General features: G+C 40.7%; 2 protein-coding genes across 8 annotated transcripts in view; one reads left to right on the forward strand and one right to left on the reverse strand.

The window, feature by feature from the left end:
- Window positions 1–1905, forward strand: part of Samd3 (sterile alpha motif domain containing 3) — a 49868-nt gene extending 47963 nt beyond the window's left edge. Inside the window, exons 8-10 of the mRNA XM_004845978.3 lie at window positions 483–654; window positions 1158–1240; window positions 1458–1905. Coding sequence (XP_004846035.1) covers window positions 483–654; window positions 1158–1240; window positions 1458–1742 — 540 coding nt within the window. The 3' untranslated portion in view covers window positions 1743–1905. The remainder of the gene's footprint in view (window positions 1–482; window positions 655–1157; window positions 1241–1457) is intronic.
- Window positions 1906–4943: 3038 nt separating this feature from the next.
- The window catches only part of L3mbtl3 (L3MBTL histone methyl-lysine binding protein 3), a 110892-nt gene continuing 88034 nt past the window's right edge, over window positions 4944–27801 (reverse strand). For 6 of the 7 annotated variants that reach the window (XM_004845974.4, XM_013072727.3, XM_087190139.1 and 3 more), the window contains 4 exons: window positions 24533–24612; window positions 13091–13260; window positions 12782–12844; window positions 4944–5818 (listed from right to left, as the gene is read on the reverse strand). In XM_004845974.4, the coding sequence (XP_004846031.2) occupies window positions 5675–5818; window positions 12782–12844; window positions 13091–13260; window positions 24533–24612 (457 nt within the window). In that variant the 3' untranslated portion in view covers window positions 4944–5674. Of the gene's footprint in view, window positions 5819–12781; window positions 12845–13090; window positions 13261–20662; window positions 20917–24532; window positions 24613–27801 lie in introns of those variants that run through there. The other variant, XM_087190140.1, reaches the window with a different exon arrangement.

The raw sequence follows: 27801 nt of genomic DNA on the forward strand, positions 1-27801 counted from the left end.
GGCTGCTCCCTAAAATGCAGTTGTTTTTTTATTTTGCCTCTCGATGGACCCTGGCACAACCTACCAAGGGCGTACTTGAAGAAACGTAAGGTCCTAGAATCCTGGCGGGTGACACAATTAGCTAACGCACGCCTATGTACTGTGGAATACCCATTTAGTTGAGTCTGCACCTACAGTTTTAATTCTTAATTGGTTTATTGTTAGTTCATTCCATATAATAGAATGGTTGTTCCTCAAAGTTTTCATTTTATACTTTCAGAATTTTGCCATGTTCATTATTTATCTTTTTCTATTCATTTCAGGCTTTCGTTCTTTTCTCCTTCTTCATCTTGAATCTTTACTCCTCCATTAAAGCTACTAAAATATCCAGTGTGTATTTTAAACTAGCATTCGATACTTAATGTAATTCTAAAGTTATGTACTTGCTCATATTAAAAACAGATGATTTTCTTGTAACCTCATCTATTCCTTTCTTTTATCAGATGTTCAGAGAATTCCAACTTCTTACAAGAACAGATATTTATAAGGAAATGAGGCATATTTTGGAGTCCTATTCAGAAAATATACTGACTGCTTTTCCAGCGGTGGACAGCCCCATCAACACTGCACTGCAAGAAGCAGTGAAGCAGTGCACGGATGAGGGCCTGCTGAAATGTCAGTAGGTGTGCGGGGCAGATGGGGTGAGCGGTCTGCTTAGCTGTGAAATTCAGAATATCTGGAAAAGCACTGCTTCACTAATAAGATTCAGTGAAAGAAAGGATGGAAAGGAAAAAAGAACTTTTCCAGTGGGAGGAGTGGAGCCGTAGATTTAAAAAGCTCACAGAATACTGTAATATTGTATTTGGGGAACGAGCAACCTGCTAATTTTATAGTACAGATCACGAGGTAAAACATCATAAAATTATCCTGGCAGACAGAGTACAGAACTCCTGTCTCTCCTGGCAGTAACCTGGAGGACACACTTGGGGTTTTGAATGTTTTCCTAGATGTTGGTTTAAAAAGGCCGTAAAACTCGCCTCTAAGGCGGCTAGCTGGCCCCCGTGGAAGGTAGCAAAGTGCCATCACCACCACCAAAATCTCGTGTTTTACTATTGGCTTTGCCTAAAATTGCTAAAAACGCCTTCCTACTTGGACGATAAACATGTTCGCTTTGACAGATATGAAGATGACGGCCACATGTTTACTCCTCCCAGATGTCTTTGGGGATGATCCCAGCCTTTTTGCCGTTGTGAATGAGAAGGTAAACAGCGTGTTCATGGCCACTGGTTTGCCATCTTATACAGTCATACGATTTACTTGGAAGGTCAGTGGTAGATTCTGAACTATGCTTTGCCGTATTTGCAAATAAGCCAGTGTCACGAGCTCACTGACTGCAATGTTATTAGTTTCACTCAGGTGTGTTTTAGTACTTAATTATTTTACATGCCAGGGGGTAGTGACTCCATTCTTCTTTTCAGGTCCAAGTGTCCACACCTGTGTTGGAAGTTAAAAACCCTTTTGACGTCCGTGTCTGTGAATTTTCTTTATACTTGGACAAGGAGAAGCTCACAAAGGTGGATGACTGCGTCACGGCCTTGGCAGCTCTAGTGGCTGCCTTTCATATATTTGGGATCAAGTGTCCAAGAAGACTGTCCCAAACCCTCAACTTCTTAGAGACGCTGATCCTCGACACGCACAATCCCCCTTGTCCTTCTTTGAAAGGGAAGGAAAAGGAAGTAGGATTTCAGCCCCCAATCACTTAACAACATGCCAAATGTTAAATCAGAAGTTACCTGTGGGTCAGGTGAAACATGATAAATATCATTCTAATTTAGGGTTGGGATAGAGGTAGGTATTAGCAAATCATCTTGTATCTATCTTTACACTTCCTTCTTTGTGAAATTCTGGAATAAATACTACTTAAGTAAAGAGCTCTTTATTCATTTTGATTTGAGGTCCTAGAAATTCCATGATCAAAGTTACATGTCAGGGGTGCCTTTGTTTTTAAAACACTCTACATTCAGGGCCGGGAATGTAGCTCAGTGGCGCTGCGCCTGCCTTGCAAGCACAAGGTCCTGAGTTTGATCCCTGGTACCAAAAAAAAAGACTATATTCAAGTCCTTTGGATTAGGGTATGGTCTTGCACCTGACTCCAGCGGCCTGAGAGCTGCCTCTTTGTTCTGAACACTGCTTGGAAACTGTTGAGCCTAAGCATTTTACTAAGGGGCACATGCCCTCAGCTAGCCTCACCCCAAGTGGCTGGCCCATCTCCAGGTGTCTAGCTTCCCATAGTCACTTACAAGGGCTGTGGGATCCTGGGGTCTCTCGATGCAGGCCCTTCTTGGTGGCACAGGCTCCGCCTTGTGGCCTGTGTGCATCTCCTGGAGCTTCCTTCTCTAAGGACTCAGTGCCCCATGTGCGCACCCACTGCCCACTGCCCAGAGCCTCTCTTGGAACAGAGATGTGTTCAGATCAATGGAGGCACAGTACTTTTAGGGTCTCACTCTTTTGCAAGTATTTCAGAAGGAAAAATTATAAAACTACGGTTTTAAGGTGTCCCTTGATGTTATAATACTGGTTATATACTGGTTCTCGAAGATTTGAAAGTTGGTTTGGGGCACTGAAAAGAGACTGGGTTATTTCATCAAATTAACTAAAAAGTTTAAAGAAGAATATGAATTATCAAAGAGATATTTTTATAATACACATGTCTGGAAATCTTATAAAATATGTATTCTACCACTGACACAATGATGGTCTGCCTTTCTTTCTATAAGGCTTTAGCCAGTGAGATAAAGAGGAAAGCCAGGCTGCCCCTCCCTGCAATAGTTGTTCATTAACCTAACCAGAATGGACAGGCAACAGAAATGAAACTGGTCACATATCAGTTTTGCATAGAACAGTCCCTATCCCATAGTCTCTATGTCTTCCTCTTTACTGGAATATAAATTTACTTCCTTATAAATGTTCCCTTATTTTTCCCAAATTATTCCCTCTCCAATTTTTTTTTTTTTTTTTTTTTTTTTGGTATCGGGGATCGAACTCAGGTCCTGGCACTTTGGAGGCAGGTGGTGGAACCACGGAGCTGAATCCCCCACCCTCCACAATCTGTCTAATCACCATATCCTCAATGCCTTCAACCAGTTCTCAAAGATGCCTTTTCCTTGTCCAAAGTCACTGGGAAGCTGAATGGCAGCCACTCAGGTGGGACAGTGATGGACTCCACGCGGAGCTGTGGAGAAGCTGCAGGGAAGCCTGGCCCCAAACACGACAGATCCGAGCTGACCCTGACAGCAGACTCGTGTCTCTTTTCTTGTTTTCCAATCGTGTATCTATCCCTAGTGCCTGGCATGGTACTGGTGCTTGGTAAATATTCAGTATTACTTGACATTCCCTATTTGCTTTGGGCCTTAGTCCACTGAATCTAGAAGTTGCAAGTGGCAGGCTGTGACAAATATTAACCTGGAGACAGGTTTCACCTGGCTTGTACAGTGGTTTAAACATTTTTTAAAAAGACCTTTTAGATGGAAGGTCCATATTTCCCAGTGCTCCCTTCAGTCCTACCCTAAGCCTGCTTCCTGTATTTCAGAGATATCTCATTATCAGGGCTTCCTATTTTTTTCCCCTTTCCTGAGGTATACAAAACCTTGTGCCACCCGAATATGTTTAGTGCCTTGCCTCTAACTTACAACAACATGCTGTGTGCAATGAATGGGTGTTTACAGTAAGATTTGAGCCCCTTCATGGCAATATACACTTTACACTGGAAAGCAAAAATTCCCCACGTGGATGAACCCAATTTGATCTAACAATACAATCTTTGAAAATCTTGTCTCATCTTCTTGGGACATAGTTTGCTAAACAATAGTAAACCTTAGATGTGTTGGATAGTTATCTTTCTTATTCTATGCCGAGAATCAAACCAGGGCCTCATGCATGGTAGGCAAGGGCTCTACCACTGAGCTACACCTCCAGCTTTATATTATGCTTGAGAAAATGTTCTTCTTTTTATTTTACCTCTCCTATTTTGAGAAGCTTCCTTAAAAATAATACATAGGTAAAAAGGATCTGTAATGAAGATTTTATTTCATTCGTATCAGATATAACAAATGCGACCTGAATGTATGTACAAATTCTGAAAAGTATAAACAGGGGGAAGGGGACAACAAAGAAAACCTTATTTAGCAGACTCATGCAATGAAATGAAGGTGACGCTGCAGATATTGCTGACCCTATTTTACCCTGAATCATGCCAGGTAGAAATAACTACTAACAGACTCCCAGCAGGGCACTAAAGGAAGTCCTATACTGAAAAAAATGAGGGCAGCTAAGTGGTGGGACTCTGCCTAGAATCCAGACAGCATGCTATGAACTTAATTTCTACGTTTAGAAGAGTCCTTAAATAAAGGTCTAATCCCGCAATTAGAAAGTACATCATAAGACTGACAAAATAATTTTTCCCTCAGAAATATATTTTTATAAAAGAAACACTGCTAGCTATCAGTTTCTAGATCATTTAAAGTGCATCTGAATGCTTATGCATCAAGGCAAAGTATGTTAAAGAAAGGATCCCTCTGGAATGGAGGACCTCAAATAACTGCTTTGGGGTTCACTTCTCTCCTCTGAGAGTCCCGAGAACTCTGCGTGTGTTGGTCTTGCTCCCCTGCTCAGTAAAATCAGTGCACTCTCTCTTCAGCCAGCCCTGAAGAAAACCTTTGGGTTTGGGGTACACTGTATGGGTTAGTGTGTCCACCAACACAATGAGCCCTTCATCCCCAAAAAGCACCACAACTACCTCCATGACGATTACAGAAACACTCAAAATACTCCTACGAAGACTTCAAGATCCTTGCAAAGCCCGCACTGCCCCACACAGAACCCCACATTCTCCGATGCCCTCTGACTCCTGTAAACACAGGGCACCACGGCGTGCAACACTGATGCTACTCATACACACTCCCTAGTCCATTTAGGGTGATATATTTTATTTTTCAATTCCATTCTTTTATATACATGTTTTTGGTAATTATAGTAAAGATGCTGGTGAAAAGTAATCTGTTTAACATTTCATCATGCGTGCAAAAGTAAAAACACCGATTCAAAGTAAAGAAGGTTTTACAGCTATTCAGGCCCACCAAATGGTGACGAGCAGGTGGGCAATATGAGGACTTGCGAAGTTACACTCAGCATAATATTGCAATCAGCATATGGCACAAAATGAACAATATGGGTAACAGTCCCACTGGCTAAACCCAGCCAGGTTTTGACTAATTTGGTTTCAGTGGAAATTCAATTATATAAAAAGGTTTCTGAAAGTATTGAAAAAGAAAGTGTACATGAAAGAGAATTCAACAATGTTTACAAAATGCCAAAAGGTCTTACTCTGCCCCCCTTACCATAAATAATTAATGAGGTCCCCTTCCCCCACCCACCAGCCTCAAAAAGATTTACAAAGATAAATTTAGCTCAGTGAACAGAACCAAAAGATGACTGTTTTTCGACAGTACCTGGTTAAAAGCTCAAGCACTTTCTTAAGAATTCATATATATTGTCTTTCAAGGAATATAAATAATCCAATAGTGTTGCTCTTTTGAGTTTTGCAGACTTCTCATTTAAGAGTCCTAATCGTCCTTGTGCTTTGAATAAAACATGGGCTGTAAAGCAGAAAGCTGCTGGCACTCAGAGATCACCACCTTCAGAGTTCATTGTGAGAATTCTTCTCTGCAGCTTTGAACATCAGAATAGAGTTGAAAATTTTGAGAGCAGGGCCCAGCTTAATGCTCATAATTTTAACAATATCCGTTTGGGTCATAAGTAGAAATGCTTCTCCGTCAATTTGCTAAAACAGGGAAGACACAAAAGAATGTGAATTAGCTGGATGTAGTTTGTGGTAAATATCCATGCTCAAATAATCAGTTGACTTCTACATAATGTGATTAAGAAGGTACACGTGGAAGTTCATGAGCGCAACATTTTCCAAATCTACAGAGCGTCTTATCTAAACCAGCACACCCACCTATGGACTGAGGTGGTTTTTAAGACTTGGTCCATGCGCTAATGGAAGGTGCCTGTGTTTCCCGATTACTCTGAATTAGGTGCTGAATCAAGAAGAATATGGAGAAATCTAGGATGTCCCAAATCTACTTCATATCGTGGTAGGTATTTACATTAGAAAAGATAGCAAACACTCAAATGTTTGTTAACATCAGCAAAAGAATACAGGTGAACAATCAGCTACATACTAACAAGTTTTAAAAATTAGCCTTTTACCACCAAAGGAAAAAATAACCAAGAGAGATAATGTTTATGTCCAGCAGAGCCACACTTAGTTCTCCCATTGAGAAGAACAGTAATCCACATCTCACTTGGAAGGATGTGAGACAGTTTTCAGAGCTCAGATTCTTCTACATTATCATGATCTGCAAAGTCATACTCGGGCTTCTCCTATGATAAAACATCTGTGCTTCTAGAGAACAGGATACTTTGAGGTTCAAACACAACACTGTGAAGATGATTTCTGGTTTGGTGAGCTGAGCAGTAACAGAGGTGGCTTTTTTTTTTTGAACAGTAATTAACTTTATTAATATAGGAAAGTAATTTCACTTGAGAACTGGAAAGTGCTAAGGATATAGGTAGAAAACAGTAATTATTTAACTGTCTCAAGACAATAGCTAGAGGTACTAGAAAGTAGTAAGCTAATAATCTGGCATGTAGCCTACCAAGTAACCACACTGAAGAGATTCACAGACGTACAGAGGTGGTTTTTTTTGGGGGGGGGTGGTTTTATCTTTTAGTTTCTGAAGAGCTCCACTGCCTTGAAACACACTTCCCTGTGGGTTTTCCCACTCTGCACAGAAAGTAAAACATATTTTTGTTTTCTGTCACATTAGAAACTGGTGACAGCAATGTATTATGTTATGGGATCGAAAATCCCCTGAAAATTAATATGTTGTTGTCTAACTCTCACAGTCCCTTAAAATGTGATCTTATTTGTAAATAGGGTCCCTGCATACATAGTCGGTTAAGGTGAGGTCGCAATGGAGTAGGGTGAACCCCTAATTCAAAATGACTGAGGTTCACAGAAAGAAATGGGGAGATTCGGACACAGACACAGAGAGGAAAGGCAAAGAGGACACCATCTACAAGTCGAAGGGAGAGCCCTGAACAGGTTATTTCCTTGCAGTCCTCAGAAGGAAGGAAGCCAGCCCACACTGCGGCCTCTAGCTTTCCTTATATCTCTAGGGTCCAGATCTGTAAGATAATAAATCCCACTGTTTAAGCCACTGACTTGTATTTGTTATGGCAGCCCTAGAAAACTAATAAAACTCTGAATTCTGCAGAGTTCATTAAATAAAGGCTGACAATTGTGTACCTGTTTCTTAAAATCTTTTCTTCTAAAAATTAAAAAGAAAATCCTATCATCTAAATGTCCTACATGGTCTACTTTATTATTAACAACTAGAATTTTACTGAACTTCAAATAATAATTATGTGGGGAAAAGTTGACTAATTTCAGTAAAAACATACTGCTACAGTAAGCTACAACGGAAGGTATTCCCATGTGTACCCCAACCCCAAAGACGGTATGAGGGGATTAGGTTGTTAGAGGCACCGACTGCGGTCTCATTTCCCTGAGCTCTGACAGCCTCTCCTGTCAAAGCGAAACCGGGAGGAACACACGCCCCTTAACACTGCCCCAGCCCAGGCAGACTTCCAGAGTAGGGACAGGCTGAGAGAAGTCTTCTAAGGCCTTCATGAAGACGTCAAACAACACACTGGTTTCCCAAAAGGCAAACTATAGAGACTTACTGATTTATTACAAATGTGGAGCCTGGTGAAGGCTGGCAGCAGCCACTGTGTCTCCCCCTACATCTACGTAAGAGGTCACGTGACAAGTGAGCGACGGCAAGAACATCCAGAAAACTGAGAGGCTGCGATCTGAAGAGTGGGGTGAGGAGGTTACAGTTTGGTCGATTATGATTTATACGGTTATACTAGAAAGAAAAAATCTAGAAGCCAGTGCCAAACTCTGCATATTACATCAAGCTGGTCTGACGTAGGGCCATAGGACAAGCCTCAACAGGAAGGAGATGAACTTAATTTAAGAAAGTGTACATTTGAAGAACCATGATCCCCGCAATGCATTCCTCAGCTTACTTTATGTTTGCTCTTGCAATGCACACACAGTGGCCTAACTCCAGACAGGAAGTGTCTCACTAAAGGCCCAGAAGGAGGAAGAAGGACTTGTAGCTCAGCAGCCCCTCATTCTGTTCCCCTCCTCCTCCTGTGGGCCCAGGTTCTCTTCCAATGGTCTAAGTCACAGTGATGCTCTTTGTCTTTCTCCGAGTACAAACGTATGAATATATTCACTCAATAAAAGCGCAGTAAATGTTCTATTCCAAACACTCCTCATGAGCCTGCGCACGTAGCCATACATACCACAAAAATACGCAAACAGGCAAGCGAGCAGCAACTCTGTGGAGTCCACATTCTGGCAGTGGGAAACAGACTACGACCAGCAACAAGCAAGCAAATTAATTAGTAAGTTGGAAGGTGATTAGTGTTACGAGAAGACAGAGCTGGTCGTGGAGATGAGTGGGCAGTCAGGGTAGACACATGGCTGGCAGCAGATGGCACTTCCAAGTAGGGGTCAGGGCAGGCCTAACTGGAAGATGGGCATCTGAGCAGGGAGTCATCTGATCATCCAGATGGAGGGAAGAGCTGGTGCGGGCTGGACAAGCTGAGGAGAGCAAGGAGGCCACCATGTGCAACTGAAGGGGCAGCGCACACAGGCCAGGAGCCGCGGGTGCTAAGGAGGCATCGGGGCGCAGGCTGTCGGGACTCCGGGTTTTACTCTCAGATGTGAAACTCTGGACAGAGGGGGCACGATCTGATGTCAACTTTAGCAGGACTACTGGGCTGTGCTGGGAGTGGACCGCGCCGCAGTAAGAAGGGAGGGAGAGAGACGGATCAGGAGGCTACTTTGTGAATCCAGGGGGTAAATGGCAGAGGCTCCCACCAACACGGAAGCGACGAAGGTACAGTATCTTTCCGTGTTAAAAACACACTCAGCAGGATGTGCATCATGGAAAACAAAGGTCAAGGATGACTTCCAATAATGGCTGGCTATTATTGGAATATATCTACTTTGCCCTTTTGAGATGACTTATGAAACTTTAAATTTGTAATGATTTACCTGTAGGACTCAAAAACAAAACCCACTGATTGCGATAATCCTAAGCAAGAACTGTGTTTTATGACTTTTAAGCACCCTTCTTATCAAAGCATTTCACAGAATAACATCCACAAGGTTCTGTGATGCGGTCTTATCTTGGAGCCAGTGAACTATAGACTGAAAACATAAGCCAAAATAAACTTCCCTTAAGTTGTGGGTGTTGGGTATTGTGTCCAGTGATGAAAAGTGACTAAGACAGATTTGGTTGCTGTGACCACAGGACCATGTGGTTTTGAAGCCTTTAGAAGTAGTTCAAGCAAGGAGTTGGGGAGGATTTGGAGATGCAGCCCCAGAATACTGTAAGCTGAGCTTAATGAGAGATTCTAGTCAGCACAGAAGACTAGAATGCTAATGAAAATGCAGGTGGTAAAGACTAGGCACAGGAGGTTTCAGTTGTAAACAAGGACTTCATTGGCAGTTGGACTAGAGACTATGTGTGTAATGCTCTGGAAGAAAATTTGTCTGTTTTGCTTATGTCCTGAGATTTTTCAGCAGACTGAGATTAAGCGTGGCAGACCAATTAATCTGGCAGAAGAAATTTCAAGATAGCCCCATGTTCAAGCTGTGGCATGGGTACTGCTTGCTTTTAGCAAGATTTACACTGAGAACAAGTGCAAAGGCCCATTTAAAAAGTATTTGGTTTTAGGGCCAGGGATTTAGCTCAGTGGTTCCAGCACCTGCCTTGCAAGCGCAAGGTCCCGAGTTCGATCCCCGGTACAAAAAAAAAAAAATACCAAAAAAGTATTTGGTTTTGCTAGAAAGGCAGGGCCTGTAAAGTTGAAGCAGAGGAGAGGCTGGTTGTTAAAAAAAATTAGCATGAAAAAGAAGCCAAGTGCTTTATATCAGGATAATAAGAAAGATAAGATCCCTTGAGGCCATGTGAGGAGCTATCAAGACTTTACACTTTGTGGGCTCAAGGGTCCAAAAGTGAAAAACTTTGCTTTGAGAAGAGAACCCCAGGGCACCCTCCTAAAAAGGGGCTGGGTAGGGTTACTGGTTTCCCAGTATTTGGTTCACATCCAGGTACTCAGAGGCCTCTGCAGCTGAGATCCAAGGTGGCCTGGCTACTCAAGCCAGTGATGTGGCCTTATCTACAAGGGGCTGGTTTTAGGCGCACGCAGAATGCAGGAGCTGTGAGGTCAGGAAGGCTCCACCCAGATATCAGAAGGGCTGGGACACCAGGCAGTGTGCCTCTGAGAGGGCGGTGTGTAAAGCTGTGAGAGTGAAGTCAGGAATTTAGAGCTTACAGGAAGGCGGAATGTCTACTGAGAAAGGCCACAGGCAGTGAGCAGAGCTTGCCCAAGACCCACAGGGATGGGGCCGCACAAGGCATCTGGAGTTCACATTACACAACTGGTCCTGGGCGCTGGACACAGAGCCACAGGATTTAATGTTTGCCCTGCTGGGTTTCAGTATCGCTTTGGTCCCATTCCTTTCTGTCCTCCTGTTCTTCCCTTTTGGAATGGGAATGTTTATGCTGTGCCATTGTTTGTTAGAAGTGTTTAACTTTCTTTTTGATTTTTAAATGACATGAATAAAAAAATTATTCAGAGAAAGACCACAGGTGGGTGTAGTGGCACACACCCCTATAATCCTAGTTTGAGCCCACTCTGGGCAACTTAGGCTCTCTCTCAAAAAACCAAAATTAATTAATTAATTAAAAGCTCAGTGAGAAGCCTTTGGGTTCAATCCCCAATATCACACACATGAAAAATACCACATCATTTTGAACTTGAATTTTTATTAAATAGTAAAGCAGATCTTTATGGGTTATGTAGTTGTCCACAGAATAAAACACAGAATTTATGAAATATACTATAAACTTACTTTCAAAACCTATCATTTTTTAAAATAAGGACTCCTCCAAGAAGGAATGACGGTTCCTGCATGGTTCTCAGTCTATTCAGGGACTGAAAATTCACTGAGAGTGGGCTCCACAGACACTCAGGAGTTAAGGAAAGAAGCTCAAACTCTGAATGAATGGCAATGAAAGATCACCTCAAAAAAAAAAATGTGGCATTTCTGGAGTAAAAACACACATCAGAGTAGAGATGTTGAAAGCCAGACCCTTGTGTATTTTAACAGGCATCCATCAACAGCATCAACTGCATCTGAGTGCAATGAGGTGACAACCAGCTGCTGGATCTGCAGCTGCCCCCACGCTCTTGGGATGTTCCTAACTCAAATTGTGCTATTCTTAACAGTTGAGGATCACACTGGGGCACATGAGTGTGCATGTATGTAACTGCAGGCAGCAGATGTTGCAGAGAGCCTTCCAAGGTTACTCAGTCTATTTTCTGCCTCATTGCAGCACTACTCAGAGCCCAAATCAGAGCAATAATGATGGCTCTGCCTGGAGCAGGAGACAGGCAAGGGGCTTATTCCTACAGGTCTCCAGTGGAGCTCCTACTGTCCTCTACTCCCATCACTTCCAGGGTAATTAGAAAGTGCATTCCTTTTTATTCTAATGCTCCGTGTAAGTGATCATTATTAATCATCCCTTATGGTGACGTTTTGAAGAAGCAATGGAAACATTTAATAAAATAATCTTCCAGAAGTGCACTCTGACAAACACCTTGTTATACAAGAGCTGATCAAAACATATGGTAAATTAAAAAAATTTATTACAGTAAAAGACACACCATCACTAATACCCCTCAAAACACTCTCCCTCACTTTGATGCATTGATCTCATGGTTCTCGCCACTCTCTAAAGCAGCTCCAAAAATTCTTTTATGAGTGTCTTTACAAAGTGTGATCAAAAATATGGTGAATGCAATGCTGCTGCTGCATGCCATCTAATGGAAAGGCAGCCTCATAAAACACTGCCATATCTGCATCCACCATATTCACTGGATTGGCACCGTGCAAGTTCTGGCCTTCCACAAAGTCAAAATGACCACGAAAGGTAAAGGTTTTGAATCAATTCAGGACACTGAGGCAGCCACGACAGCACAACTAGAGACACTCCAGAAAGAGGGCTTCCAGAACTGCCTCAGAAAGGAGCAAGTGATGGGATAAGTGTATCTTAAGTGTGTGTATGTGGGGGGTATTTGAAGGGAACTTGTGTCTGCTACTGTAAAAGTAATTACTTTTAAAAGTAATCCTTCACTGTATTTTTTTGATCATAAATCATACATATTACTGAGAAATATATATAAGATCCAAGGAATTGTTTTCAGCAATAAGATTATTTATTATAAGCATCAAAATGAGTTAATTTTGATATTGTTAGATTTTAAAATAGAATATTGGGGATTAATTTTACTTTATTAAAAATGTTTCTTATTTCTTTCTTTGGCTTTTTTCTATGTTATGAACTACCATGCATGTTACTGTATTTTGTGGGGGGTTTTAATAGTGCATCTAGTGATCAGAAAATAACACCTACAAACATCTCCTCTCAAGACACTTTTACAACTGTTTAATGCAATTAGGTGTCAGTTTGTCAACTTCACCCTAGCCCATCCCTGCCTGACTCGGCCAGTTCCACACCTTACCCCACCCACCGCACTTCAGGGCTTTGACCTCAGTAAGTATCACATTGTAATTTAGGGGAACACTTACTTCATCCTTAAATACCTTTCCGTGTTCTTCACAGCCAGGCAAGCTCTGTATGAATTCTGACACCTGTCAAAAATAACATCAAAATATCCCGCTTAAAACAAAATCAGAATCTAAATGCTCCATGTTCAAAATATTAGCAGAGATGGTTTAGGCATTTCTCTCAGGATAATTTCTTCTCTTTAAGGAAGAAGCACCCCCCCCCCCCCACGGCTAAACCCTACCTACATTCAATGTGTCTACCACCCCCTTCAATCCAATACTACTGTATCTGGTACTTGACAGGCCGAAAAGAAAAAAATGTGTATGTACCTCATCTGTGCTCCATTTGGACACTCTGCTAGCAGGGATTCCAGCGACAGTTGGAAGAAGTTTGCTTTGCTGCTCCCAGCGCAAGGGCAGACACGGAATCGGGGACTTGAAGGACAGAAACACAGCCGACCGACGCTGTGCCTGCTGCATGGTAGATTCCTCCCGGGCACCTGATCAATTGAAGCAAAGGGGAAATCACTCTGTGAGACGCAGCAAAAACGCTCTACATGCCGTGCATTTCTCCCAGAAAATGAGATGCAGAATAGGGCAGGTAAAGCACTGGTTCCTCTCAACATTACACTCACTGAAGGATTACACTCTCCTTTGTCTTCATAGAACTTGTACATTCTACTTACACTCTTGCTACAGTACCTATCGTTAGACACTCTTCATTGTGTGACTCAATGTTAACTTTTGGATGTTTCAAACAGCAAAGAGGTTTAGGGGCAAGGAAAGTTAACTCTCACCTTAGGAAACTGTATCTGTCTTGTGTTCTACTTTGGATGTCCTAAAGGTAACAGCTGCCAATTTGCAGGTTTAAGCACAGCAACTGAGTATCAGGGATAGCTACCATTTGTTCTCTTTTTGTCTCAGCCTTGGTTTGTTCTTCCCAACTTACTAAACATACTGACTTTGTAAGTGGCCAGTAAATGAGATAAATCATTGCAATAAAAATAAAACAGCAGAAAAACAAATGGTTTGTCACTCTTTGAGAAGATAAGAATTAAAACTACAGAATATTCTATTTATGTTCTAGACACAAATCAGGAACACAAACCAGGTTTGCTGCTGCTTCCCTAAGACAGGAATTGCTAGCCACTGCCTAGCCAATGACTTTTGTCTTGAGACTGTTGACTTGGAGCTTGTTGAGGATGATGTCCTTGCAATTCTCCAGAATAAGAAACCTTTTCTGGAAACCACTTAGTGAAGTCCCACAGAAGAAAGGCACCTGCTTTGCATTTACCCACCCTTCACACATGGCTCAGTTACAGGATACTTCAAGTCCACCACAAATCCTCACCGAATGGCTGCCTAGCTTAGGCTTTTGCATCTCTAAGAATAGAGTCAAGTAAGACTTTTTTCTTTCCTCAAAAATAAGATTACAGAAAGGTACACAAATTGTTTTTGAATTTTCATTAAGTGAACATACCCAGGTAACCAACAACTGGATCAAACTACTCTGCTGTAAAAGAAGATAAATGTGGGCCAGGGATTTGGCTCAGTGGTTTTGCCGACTGCTGTGCAATCGCAAAGACCCGAGTTTGATCCTCGGTACCAAAAAAAAAAAAAGAAAGAAAGAAAGAAAGATAAATGTGAATTATATAGGAAAATGCTTCACCTTAAGACCATAATGTTAACTGAAATAAATCAGACACACAGGCTTAAATATCACATGGTTTTTCTCATATAAGAAACCTGAAGTATAAATAAATTAAAGAGCAAAATAAAACAGATAATAGGAATCAGGGAGACAGATCTCTTGCAAATGGGAAAAAGGAACAAGAGATATTGGAAGGGGGGGAGAAGGGACATAAAAGGAATGAAGATGAGTTACGTACATGTACCAGCTCCCTATGATGAACAAGACCATCACGTACTGCAAATGTACGAATAAAAATTAAAATTAAAAAAATAAGAAAACGTGGTCGGCACAACCGTCCAGTCACCCTCTTCCCCTCATCACCATCATTTCTCCTGTTCTGGAACAGTCGTAGTTAAATGCAAGTGTGTGCTGGCTTCCTTTCCCGACAGCATGTGCAGACTCACCTACATCGCTGCCGTTAGCTGTAATTCACTTCCTCTTTGTTGTACGGTTTTTCACGGTTAGAATATTTAACAGTTTGAAACTGATAGGCACCGGAGTTGTTTTTCATTTTTGGTATTACCAACAATGCTGTTGAGAACATTACTGTACGTGCCGTTTTGTGAACATATGGATGCATTTCTGAGGCATAAATACTGAAGGGCAAAGCGTTGAAGTCATAGCATTTGTGTACAGTAAGTTTCAGCAAATCCTGACAGTTTTCTAAAAGTGTTGTATAATGTACACCCACCTACAGCCTAAGAGCTCCACTGCTGCACATCCTCACCAATGCTTTGTACTGTGTTCTTCACTCTAACCATTATGATGGGTGCACAGGGATATACACTGTGTTAACAATTGTATTTTTGTATATTTATTGTATTATTGTAGTTACAATTGGATTTATAATTGCTTCCTAAGTTTATGGCCATACTAAGAAGCTCTCTTATGAGGTACACATTGATGTTTTATGTCCATTATTTTCCATCGGATTGTCTTATCTTTTTCGTATTGATTTATAGGTGTTCCCTAAATATATTCTGGATGGAAGTCCTTTGTTGGAATGCACATTATAGATGTCTCCCCCACTTTGTCTTCCTCTGTACCCTCTTACTAGGGTATTTTGAAACACTGATGTTCTTAACTATGTTTAATTTGTAATTTTTCCTCTTTCATGGCATTTTATATACTTTCTGAAGAAATAACTGCTCACCTCAGGGTCATGAAGCGTGCCCACTCTGCTTTCCTCTGAATACCACATGGCCTCCCTCTCATATTTAGATCCACAATCTATGTGAAATAGGTTTTCTGTATGTTTATGAAGTAAAGATCAATATTAATGCTTTTTCTGCACGGATTTCTAATTGCTTAACCACAATTTCCTTCCCCACTGTAATGTAATACAGGCCTTAATATAAACATAAAGGTGGATTTCTCAGATTTTTTATTTTGTCCCTTGGCCTCTCTACTCCGACTCACAGTTAATTATTAACATTCATTACGTCTGTGATGTCAGTCTTCTTCAAGACTAACATGACTGGCCTTAATCCTTTTCATATATATTTCAAAATCAGGTTGTTAAAAAAAATGCTACAAGTCTGATTAGGTTTCCCACTGCATACATGTAAATTTGGTGAGAAGTGACAGAATTCACAATACCACGTCTTCAATCCATGAACACTGTGTATCCCTCTATTTCTTTGAGTTTTCTTTAATAACTCATTAATGTTTTTTTCAGTTTAACTAAAAATCTTTTTTTTTTGAGATGATCATGTTTTTTTATGCTTCTTTTTTAAAAATTAATTTTATTGGTACATTTTAGGCATACAATATAATGACATTCATCATTGGGAATTTGCACCTTTACATAATCTCTCTTGGTTCTTATTTTTCCCCTTCCCCTGCCCCCCCCTTCAACCCCTCCACCCTTCCCTATCTACAAAGACTTTGTTTCCATTTTCTCATATTAATTCCATTCCCTTCTTTCCTTTCCCTTCCCCCTCCTATTTCCCCTTCCCCTTTGCCCCTTTTCTTTCTATTTCACATTATCCATTATACCTTTCAGTCCTTATTTACACTTTGTTTCTCACACTAGAGAAACTATTCGGTACTTACACATGTGTGTCCTATTTATTTCACTTAAGAGTATTGCCTCAATGTGCATCCATTTAGCTATAAATGTCTCTAATTTCTCGTTTTTTATGGCTGAGTAGTGCTCCATTTTATAAAACCCCATTTTCTTGATTCATTCTCCAGTTGATGGGCATTTGGGTTGTTTCCAAGCTTTGGTTATTACAAATTGTGCTGCTATGAACATGGGTGCACATATTTTGCTGTGATATGATTCTTTTAATTCTTTTGGGAAGATACCCAGCAGGGGAATAGCTGAGTCAAATGGGACTTCCAGTCCTAGTAATTTGAGTTAGCTCCATACTGATTTCCAAAGTGGTTGCACCAGTCTACACTCCCACCAGCAGTGGAGCAGTGTTCCTCTTTCCCCACAGCCCCACCACCATTTGTTATTGGTTGATTTCATGATAGCAGCCATTCTTTCTGGGGTGAGGTGGAATCTCAGTGTTGTTTTCATTTGCATCTCTCGAATGACCAGTGATGTTGAACATTTTTTCATATGTTTATTTGCTATTTCTACTTCTTTGTCTGAGAAATGTCTGTTCATTTCAGATGCTCATTTTTGGATTGGGTCTTTAAATTTGGGAGGTCTGATTTTTTTAAGTTCTTTATAGATTCGAGATAGTAGACCTTTGTCTGAGGAAGAGCAGGTGAAGATTTTTTCCCACATTGTGGGTTGTCTCTTCACACTGCTGGTGGTTTCTCTTGCTGTGCAGAAGCATTTTAGTAAGAACAGATCTCACTTATTGATTCTTTGTGCTAGTTCACAGGCAACTAAGGTTTTATTCATAAAATCTTTTCCTACACCAATGTCTTCAAGAGTTCTACCTAACCTCTGTTCCAGCCAGTTCAGTGTTTCTGTTTTAATATTTAGATCTTTAATCCATTTAGATTTTAGTTTAGTTGGGCTGGGGATGTAGCTCAGTGGTGTCACTGCCTGCCTTGCAAGCACAAGGTCCCGAGTTCGATCCCCGGTACCAAAAAAAAAAAAAGAATCCCTAGATTTTACTTTAGTGCATGGTGAGAGATACAGGTCTAGCTTTAATCTTTGGCAAGTTGAAACCCAATTTCTCCAGCACCATTTATTACAGAGGCTATCTTTCTTCCAGTGAGTGTGTTTGGCTCCTTTGTTGAAGATGAGGTGGCTGAATGTGTCTGGAGCTGTTTCTGCATCTTCTAATCTGTTCCACTGGTCCTCAGGTCTGTTTCTTAGCCAGTATCATGCTGTTTTTATCACAGTAGCTTTGCAGTATATTAACTAAAAATCTTGCATATCTTTTGTTAAATTTATTCCTATGTGTCTGATGTTCCTTGATATTTTTATAAATGGTACAGTTTTTTCACAATAATTCACTTGCTATTGGTATGTCATTATCTAGTAATTTTTTTTTAAAAAAAACCTAATCTAATATAAAATTAAACCAAACATAAATTTTAAATTGCCCTGAATGTTAGAAAGTAACTATGCAGTGTCAAGCATTTATTTTACTGGAGCTACTACTTACTGATCCTGGCTATTTCCCCACTGGGCTTATACAGAAAAATTGCTGTCACCTCATAGGAAAGACTACAAATCTTCAAACATTTAATTTTTCTAAGTCATGAAGATCTCTCTTTCTACCTTTGATTTAACCATTCTCAAAGTTGCAGATCCTCATCTTATTTTACCTACAGTAATCTATTATGAATTAAATGTCTAAATCAGCATGCTTGGTTTTATTCTTTTAAAATCACCCACAGTTCAAGATTTTGTTTGTTTAGCAAAAGTAGGAGTAGGGCGGGGGTGCAGTTCAGGGGCAGAGCATCTGTCTGGCACACACAAGGCTCTGAGTTTGATCTCCAGCATCTGTGCCTGCACACACACACATGCTTGCATGCACATGCACACACACAGTATAATTTAAAAGCATTCCTTTCATCTCAGATATTCCCAACAGTTTAGTAGTTGTTCAAAATACAATATTTGTGCATACTTCACAAGACAGGCTGTATAAAATGGAAGATTTCCAATTCCACAGTGGAGTAAAACAACAGACCTTACTTTATAATCTGTATACTGATTGCTTGACACACAGTCTCTTCTAAACCTAGCCTGCACCCTGTAACTCTATCACTGGGCACTTTCATGCCATCATTGTAACCTCATTCTGTTTCCTGATAAAAATATTATCCACATATCATTTTTAATGCACTTACATTAATCCTTAGAAAAATAGTGAAGCCATCCTGAATAAATGACTAAAAAACCTAAAGCTTCTCTGTCTTTGTGGGACTCCGATGTGTCTTCGAATCAGGTGCTACAATAGGCCTTACGCATGGATACCAGTCCAGTCCTAGGACCAACTCTGAACCTTCACCCTAAGTCTCTCCTTCCTCCTGCTGACTCTGCTGTACTCACTGATGCCCTGGGATCAGTGCCATTTTGACAAATGGGGAACAGTAGTGTTTGCGTCACAGAATACATGGTCTCCCGTGGTTTTAATCCAGAAGGAATTAAGTGACTTCATTTGAAGGAATCTGTATTTGATTCCTTGAATTGCACAGAAAAGTGACTCCAGAGTTTCAGTTTTAACAAAGTGATATGGATTAAATAAATCTGAACAGGGATGGGGATTTAGCTCAGTTGCGCTGCACCTGCCTTACAAGCGCAAGGTCCAGAGTTCAATCCCCAGTACCCACCCCACCCCAAAATCTGAACAGACTTTGCCTCCAGGTCAAGAGTAAGGAAGGGTAGGTTTGAGGGTGCACAATGGCTTGGAAAACACAGCCTTTTGTCCCAGTAGACATTTCTGCCATGGCCATTTCACAAGGGTTCTACTTCTTAACGCCTCCATCTGCCTGAAGGAGAAAATAATCTGAAGGAGTTTTCCATAGCTGTAAAGTTTCTTGAAGTAAAAGTTGTCCATAAATGTCTGGTCAAGCTCTTTTTCTCACCACCCCATTTGGTTTGTTTGACTCATTCCTGAGCCTCTAAGCCAGTGACAAAGGTGAAACCATTATCTCCCAATGCCTTGCCTCGTGTTAGTGTCAACTGGCAGCGCGAAGGAGTTGCTTGTAAGATGAGGAAACAGACCCAGCCCTGCCGACCACACCACACCACGAGCAGGAGCCACCTCAGGATTCTGGGGACAGCATGTCATCAGACAGGGCAGCCAGGACACCCCAGCTCTTCTGTACCCCGATAGAATATATAGACTGAGGGTGAGTTTTGGAGCAAGCTGGATTCGAATCCCTCCTCTATCACAGACAACCTGGCTGTATCCATTTAACAGCATTCCTGTAAGGATTGCATGATAGTTTCTAAATGCTTATCCCAGTTTCTGATACATAGGAAACACACGACAAAGAATAAAATTATTCCTACCCTGGAAGAAAGGTAAATTATGGAGAGTACACTGGACATAAAATGGCAAAAATTAAGACTAGGCTAACTTTTAGGGGGCTTTAAAATCAGCTCTTACTGTGAAAGAGCAAAACAGGCAGAAGAAATGAGATACATCTGCTAACAATTTTTTAAATGGGGTTACCAACCGATAACTGAAGGATGAGCAATATGTGTTAGAGGAAAAGAAATGGATTTGAAGTACTAAGGAATAGAGATACAATTAATTTCCAAGAAACTCAATCTCAGGCATGAAAGATTATTTTGAAAATCATTTCAAGGTTAACAATCAAAGCAACAAACCAAATGCTACAGACAAAAATGAAGCTGGATTTTTTTTTCGAGTGAGAATCGAGCACACTATAAAATACCATTCAGCTCTTTGTACACAGAAGCCACCCGTGAGAGGCTGCTTGCAGGAGAGAAAACACAACCGCACCTTCTGCAGAAATACAAGAAATTTGAAGGCTGATTTATAGAAACCTTTATTATGGGCCTTTCCACAAGGGTGGAATGAGCTATTTTTACTTTCAGGTAGAGGAGACAAAAAACAACAGCAACAACAAATTATATTCCGTAAAAGTCTTTAAAGGTCAAATTCTTCAACATGGCAGGAATTAACCAAAAGGGGCTCATCATTATGCTTACTTACACTGATTAAATTGAATTAACTGAAGAAACGTGGGGGGGGGTTTCTTTTTTAGAGAGAAGTTTCTTTTTTTAAAGCAATTTGCTCCAAGGCTCCAAACGAAACAGTTCTCAAGGACCTCCTGGGTCTTAAATCCTATTGGCCTTGGAAGGAGATTTAGTGGCTTCAAGGTCCACTTCCTCTGCAGAGCAAGGGGTTTCTCTCGCCTTCCCAATGGCCTAGCCCAGCTGGAACTGGAAGGCCGCTCTACCATGGAGGATGGGACTGAGGATACCCGCGGCTGAGGGCGGGCTCAGGTCCGGAGCGGAGCCCAGCACGTGGATACCTCCTTGGCTTTCGGCCTTCCGTCTGGAAGAGGAATTCTGCCGGGGCACAAAGTGGAGCGATAAGCGGTAAGTGCTCTTCACAAAAGACACGGGAGCTTTCTTTGGTCTTAAAAATGATAGAGCAGAACATGATCACCACGGGGCTTCTGACAAAACGTTCCAGAAAGCATCGGAAGAGGAGCCCTGATTTACTGACGGAAGTTTTGTGATTTCAGTGAGCATTTTCAGTGAGTGCCCTCAGGGGCATCACCTCTACAAACAGCAAGCTCTGAAAAGAGAACGAGCCCGTGTAGCAAATCACAGGAAAATAAAACTCTGTTGTGAAAACCTGTGCTGAAGGCAGCAAAGAGCAGACTCGACAACAAGAGGTTACATAAGCTACTGTAACTTGAGAAACATGTCCATAATACCAGGAAGTGCGTATGTTGTGAAAATAATAAAACAAGTGTAGTTCCATGCTGGTTGGTGAGTCACCTCCCCACCCCACAGCTGTGACTCTGTGGGGTTCCCTGAGTCCCACCAAAGTCTCAGGGAAACCCCTGGCCCGGCAGGCACCCGGCTCCAGCACGAAGGCCACTGCTAGTTTAATGATCCCGTGTCGCACTGGCTGTCAACTAGTTCACATTCTGAATATCAGCCTTTGGCTTCAACCCTTGGAGAACAGGTATGACCAATCATGAAAGAGATAAGTGGACCAGAATCAATCATCTAAACTATGACTAAAGGTAGCTTCCTAGAGCTAAAGAAGACCTGGGTTTAAAAAAGGAAAAAAAGAATACTCATTAGTTTCCAGGTAGAAATTGTGAAAGAAAATTGAAGAGCCAGGTTTATTTTTTTTAAGCCAAAGATTGGATTCAGTTTGACTGGCCTAACCCAGGACGAGTGAAATGATATTCTGATTTTGATTGTTTGTTTGTTTTCTGCTTGATTTTCTTTACAGGAAAGAACAGAAGTCAAACAACTGGAGGGAGGTGGCGGACACCAACAGGCCGCTCAGCTCGCCCTTCGGAAGGAAGGTGCCCATTCTCCCACTTGCTGAACATGGATGGCCCGGCTGCCTGCCTCCTCTTCCAGGAGCTGTCTAAGCTTCCCTGGCTTCCCTGGCCAACACCTGAGGATTAGGCCATTCCAAGGCAGAAAGGCCAGGTCCCCACGCCTGAACGTGGGACAGCTCTGGGGCAGCTCACTGGCACCCACCAGGGTCTCTGCTGTGATGACATCACACCTCACCTTCTCATCCGCACAGCCTGTTTCTCTCTCTCTGCTGCTGCTCCCAAGAATGCGCACCAATGAACTTCCCCCAGGATCCTCTGCGTGTGCTTCCAGGGAGCCCAGCCTAAGGCAAGAGATCACGGCTCTGCCAAGCCCCAAGCCCCAGGAGGCAGGCGGACACCCGACGCCCAGGGTCTGAGCCACGCCCAGGGTCACCCTCACTGAGGCACATAACTCCTCAACCCTGAAAGACCTAGCTGAGGACTCAGAGGCCCTGGGTTCAGATCCCCATGACCAGCACCCCGCTGGATGGGGAGCCGAGAAAGGGGAACCCAAATCTCTCCTGTACAAAATGGTTCTGTATAGAACACATTGATTTTAAAAATGAAAAGAAAGTTAAAGCTAAGAAAGATAGTATGTGAAGTGCATCAAACAACATAAGATTAATTTTATGAAAGTCTTATTAAAAATATTTTTAAAATATGAAAAAGAAGAAAAGTTATCAAATTAATTTTAGGGGGATAAAACTGGATGAGATAATAAAGAAAAAAAATCATAGGCCAAACTCACCTAAAGACATACGAACAGTTTTCAAAACAACTTATTTTTATGAGAGTTTCTTTCACCAATGAAAAGTAAGACAATAAGTAAAATATGGATATTGAACTACAGGCTGTGTAGGTAAGAAAAATAATAAAATTAAATTATATGGAAAACCACAAAATTAAGAATTATATATGAATTCTAGCAATTTCTTTGGAAAGAATTACAAAACAAACTCAGGTAACTCAAAAACAATAGAAAAAAATCAGAAACTATTAAAAATTAGATAATCATGCACATCAAATGTTAAAATATGAAATTCCCCATTAAATAGATAATTTTGAAGAAAAAATACCAAAATTGGTTTAGCAAATAAAAATGTAAACAGGTCACTAAATTAAATCAGAGTGCTATTAAATCTATTCCCTCCAACAGTTCAGAGCCCAGAAGCCTTTACTCTGACTGTCTGGGCCTTCCATGATCACTTGTTGATGTACAATTAGACACATATTCCAGGATGGCTCCGCTAATGACGGGAGACACTTTCGCCACAGACGCATTTAATCCTCAGGGTAATCCAACAGCGGAGCACTAGGACCATATCAGCTCTCCATAAGGGGAAACTGAAGCTCAGCCACACAGCTTGTGTGTGGCAGAGCTGAGGCCTGAAAGACCTCTACCCTGCCTACCCCAAGGAACTAATGTTCTGTACAAATAAAGGCTTAAGCCCTGAAAACTACACCTTTGTAAACTAAACATTTCTTTCCCCCTTTAGATAGATGGTCATATGCTTGCTCGGGGTGTGCTATATGGCAAGCACTGTTCCAAGCAAGCACATAAGGTACTGCTCTCCAGCCTCATCGTGAAGTTTACACATCATCATCGTCCTTCTGGACAGACATAGAACAATGGAAGTGCACAGAGGTGTTTAGCGACATGGCCAGGGTCACACGAGGATGTGGCGGAGGAGGAGGAAGCCCTGGCTGCCTGCAGGGTCTGCACATAGCGCTGCACGAAACACCATGAGACACGGCAAATTCGGCACTGATCTTGACTTTGCGATTAATCATTAATTACTGCTTTATGACAATCAGATACAGAAACTGGAAGACCAATTATGGAATGTGCCGCAGCAGGCAGCCAGTCATTAGGGGCTGCTCTCAAATCTTCCATCATAATCTGAACAAAAAACACATACGAAATGCAAAGTCTGCAGGAACAGTCATTAAACTGATATCCAGACCAACATTTTCTTGTAAAAAATAAATAACAATTATACAGTTATGTTTGAATTACAAGTACAATCTATATTATGACTGTCGGTATGACTTCACTGCTTAAATAAATCACCGTTTTTTTTCAATAAAGAGATGAGAAATTATTTTCTCCAGTACAACTTGAAACATTTGTTCAAATGATTTTCCTTTCACTTTGTGGTATTAGATTAAAGACCATATTTGGTTTGGATTTCAGAATACATTTGGAATTCAGTTTTAAACATATGAAGCAAATAACACCAATAATACTAAAGAAACTGTATGACAAGAACCAAAGACAGTCTTACTAAACTGTATACAATACTGTCCTGCTAGATGAAAGACACTGCTAATAAGGCCACAGGTAAATCTGTATTATGAATTACATGCTATATTTATCCTTGACAATAAAATTTTATTGCCTGCAATAAAAAATGAGCCAAGTGAATGAAGCTTATCTTTAATATAAATGGGACTGCTGTATTACAGTTAAGTTTTTATTTTGCTTATTTACCAGTGCTAGAGACTGAACCCAGGGTCTAGGCAAGCACTGTACCACTGAGCTACATGCCCTTGCGGTCAAGCTTGGACTACTGAGTATTAGTATTCATATCCATCAATCATGAGAACATCATGGCTACCTCTGGCTTCCTGTGATGGTTTTCTTTCACCTTCTGTTCTCTCTTCCAAGTCTTCTTTCACCTCATCAACATGCTGGTCTCTGAGAAAAACAGGTGTTTCAGATTTAGTTAGAGAAGCATTTTAAAAAAAAAGTTCAAAATTGCATCTTAAAAACTGTTTCTCTTAATTTAAAACAAATGGTACCACTAAAATGCTAGATACGATCTGCAGTTCTATCACAAAGCCAATTAATATGAATAGCATCTATAAATGTCTACTTTCCTTATTATCAATTTCTGATTACTATTAAGAAAGGAGATTTTTAAAGCTAAGAATAATATTAAGATGAACTTGTTTGAAAAATGTAACTATTAAATAATTCAACTGTGATTTTGGGCATGAATTCATGAGAAATATTATTTGTGCTCTGTGGCAAACTTCATCTTCAAGAAAGAAAAATGTTCTCACAGTCTCCTATATTTACTGGAGAAGCCTTCTTTTTTTTTGGTACCGGGGATCGAACTCGGGTCCTTGAGCTTGTGCAGCAGGCGGTGAAAACACTGAGCTAAATCCCGGGCCCAGTCAAGCAACTTTATTCCTCTCAACGCTGGGGCTGGGGTTGAAGTTGAGACTAAACCATGGGAATCAGTCCCAATTCTAGGGTCAAATCTACAGGCTCCAATGCTTCTGTCTCTTTTTGACCAGCAATGACCTAATGCTAAATTAAACATGTGAGGGATGTTCTAAAACTGAATGGACTCATTAAAATCTTAATTCAGAACTTTACCATTTAAGTCAGGGGCAAAAATGGCTTTTTACCATCAAAGAAAGAAGCTGGGTATGGTGGTGCATGTCTGTAATCCCAGCTCTCTGGGAGGCTGAGACAGAAGGATCATAAGTTCAAGAGCCCAGCCTAGGCTACTTAACAACTTACTCAAAGAGAAAGAAGAAAAAAAAAAAGAAGAAGAAAGAAAGATTGATTGCAGGGATTTAAAAATTTTCAGCTGAGTATATTCTATCCTCAGCATTCAAAATATTCAAATTAAACCTTAATTTGCAATTTCCTCTATCTAAGATATGATATCACTTTGGTCCTTTATAATATTTTGACCCAGATCATGCTTTTAAGTTTAAGAACAAGAAAAATAAATCTAAAACAGAATGTTCCAACAAAATATAAAAGTAGCTCTATAGTTTTAATTACAAAGGCACTGGCTTATTCTTCATTTGAAATTATAATAATGTAACAGTATGACACTAATACAGTACACATGCAAAAAATGTGGCTTTTAAAAAAAGATCATTTCCAACAGCAAATGTGAAATTTCATTTGAACCTGAGCTTCTTGGCTGAGTTCATACTAAAAACGACTTGTCACAATTGTTGAAGATTATCTGTGTTCATTTGAGAACGAGGAGAAATCAGTTATTAGGCAAAGAAGGCACCTTTTTGAGAGAAATTCAGAAAGCTCTGAAGTAGGATTTAATGGATCTATTCCATTTAGAGCACCCCTAGCATTTTCAGTTTAATATTAGGTCAATTCAATGACTACAGAGGTCCTTACTCCTTAGAAAGCAGGAGAGAGAGCTACTGTAAAAGCAAATGTGAGACTATCACAGATAACTGCAGAAGGACGTTAGGTGAGATTGTCAATAGAAGGCTTTGTCTTCTCTAGAAAAAGGGCCGACATCATACTTGGTAATACAATTCGTTAAAATCAGCTTACTGTGTGCTAAAATTAACTCGTGAACTTCCAAACTTGTTTTATAGTAAATTATAAATGCTAAGAATAATCAGAAACTATGATTCAGTTTAAGACACTGATCACAGTAAAAGACCCCCACTGCCATCAATTCCCCTCTGAATAACCCCCTCATTGGGAACACCCTTCGCCTGTCATTCTCTCCACGCTGAAGCAGCTCTGGAAGTCCTGTTTTGTAAGTTTCTTAGTTGCATTGTGGAGGCTGTCTTGATGTCCTGAGCGGATTCAAATGTTCAGCTTTTATGGTCATTTTGGGGAAGAGCCAGATTCAATGAATGAGGCTGGATGAGGAGACACCATCATGTTTTTACACGCCTGCCTTTCTGTTCCATGGCACTTGCTAGCAGAATTCATTGCATCTTTTTAAACCACATCTCTGGAAGACACTCTTGAAAGAGGACGTCCAGAACTTTGTCAGAAAGTGGCGAGAGTGATGGGATAAGTGTGTTCCAAGTGAGAGGGAGTATTTTGAAGGGGATTAATGGCAGTGTATCTTTTCCCGTAACAATTATTTTTATTTAAATACTCACCATAATTTTTTATCAGCCCTTGTAATATTCTTTGAACTCACAAGTTCTAGACCAGTAACCACTGTGGCCAATGGAAAAAGCTTCTTGTGGGTAGCTAATATTAATATTTATTACAATCACATATTGCTGTGCTATAACTTGAATTTAGCATGTCCACGAGTCAAAGAAAATAAACTCCCAATTAATTACTGTGGCATTCCTACAGACTTTGATGAGTGACTGAGTTGTTTTGTTTTTTTTTTAAAGAGAAGGACAAAGTGAAATTAAAAGCTAAAATTAGCTTTTTTGTGTCTATGTTTATATGATCAGAAGTACCCGCTGATTATCAATGGTTACTATTTGTGGATTTAATAAAGCACATTGTTTCTTAAAGTAAGTTCCTCAAAGTAAGACTATTTTCTACCTAGGAAAGAACAGAGATAGAAAAGGAAAATAAAACCCCCAGCGCAGTTTCTTTTACGGTCAGACCTGCTAAAATCAATTCCTAAAGAGATGGAAAATGGAAGCTATGTGTTCCTATATATGCTACTTCATTGAAGCATGCTCAATTTTCACTCATGACATTTCATTAAATTGGACCCATATAAACCTGGGAATATATAAACATGGATAGTTATCTTTACTGGAAAATTCAATGAAGGACTCTACGAGAAACGTTAATTGAATGTGTTAAGTGATTCTGTGAATTCTTTGAGTTTAGGAAAGGGACAGGTCCCCTGTGTTCCTATGCTGTTTCCCTTAGCTAGAGTCGGAGGGAAAGGGCCGCTCTGCAGTCTATGACAACAGCGCTGTGAACAGCTGCGTGGACAGAGCAGAATCTTAATCGAGCACCTTGAGACACGTGGAAGTTGTCAATACGAATAAAAAAAAGTTAGCATTCTCGGGAACATAAATGAGCAGGCGGTGTAGTGGAGCTATTAACACCCAATATTTCCCACCAGCCTGTGCAGCAAGGCTCTCCTATCACAACCAATGAAACACAGAGAAGCCAACTTCA

Source organism: Heterocephalus glaber, unplaced genomic scaffold, assembly GCF_053883595.1.
Source record: "Heterocephalus glaber isolate CG9 unplaced genomic scaffold, H.glaber_assembly_v1.0 deba00001550, whole genome shotgun sequence".
In the NCBI taxonomy this organism is placed as follows: Eukaryota; Metazoa; Chordata; class Mammalia; order Rodentia; family Bathyergidae; genus Heterocephalus; species Heterocephalus glaber.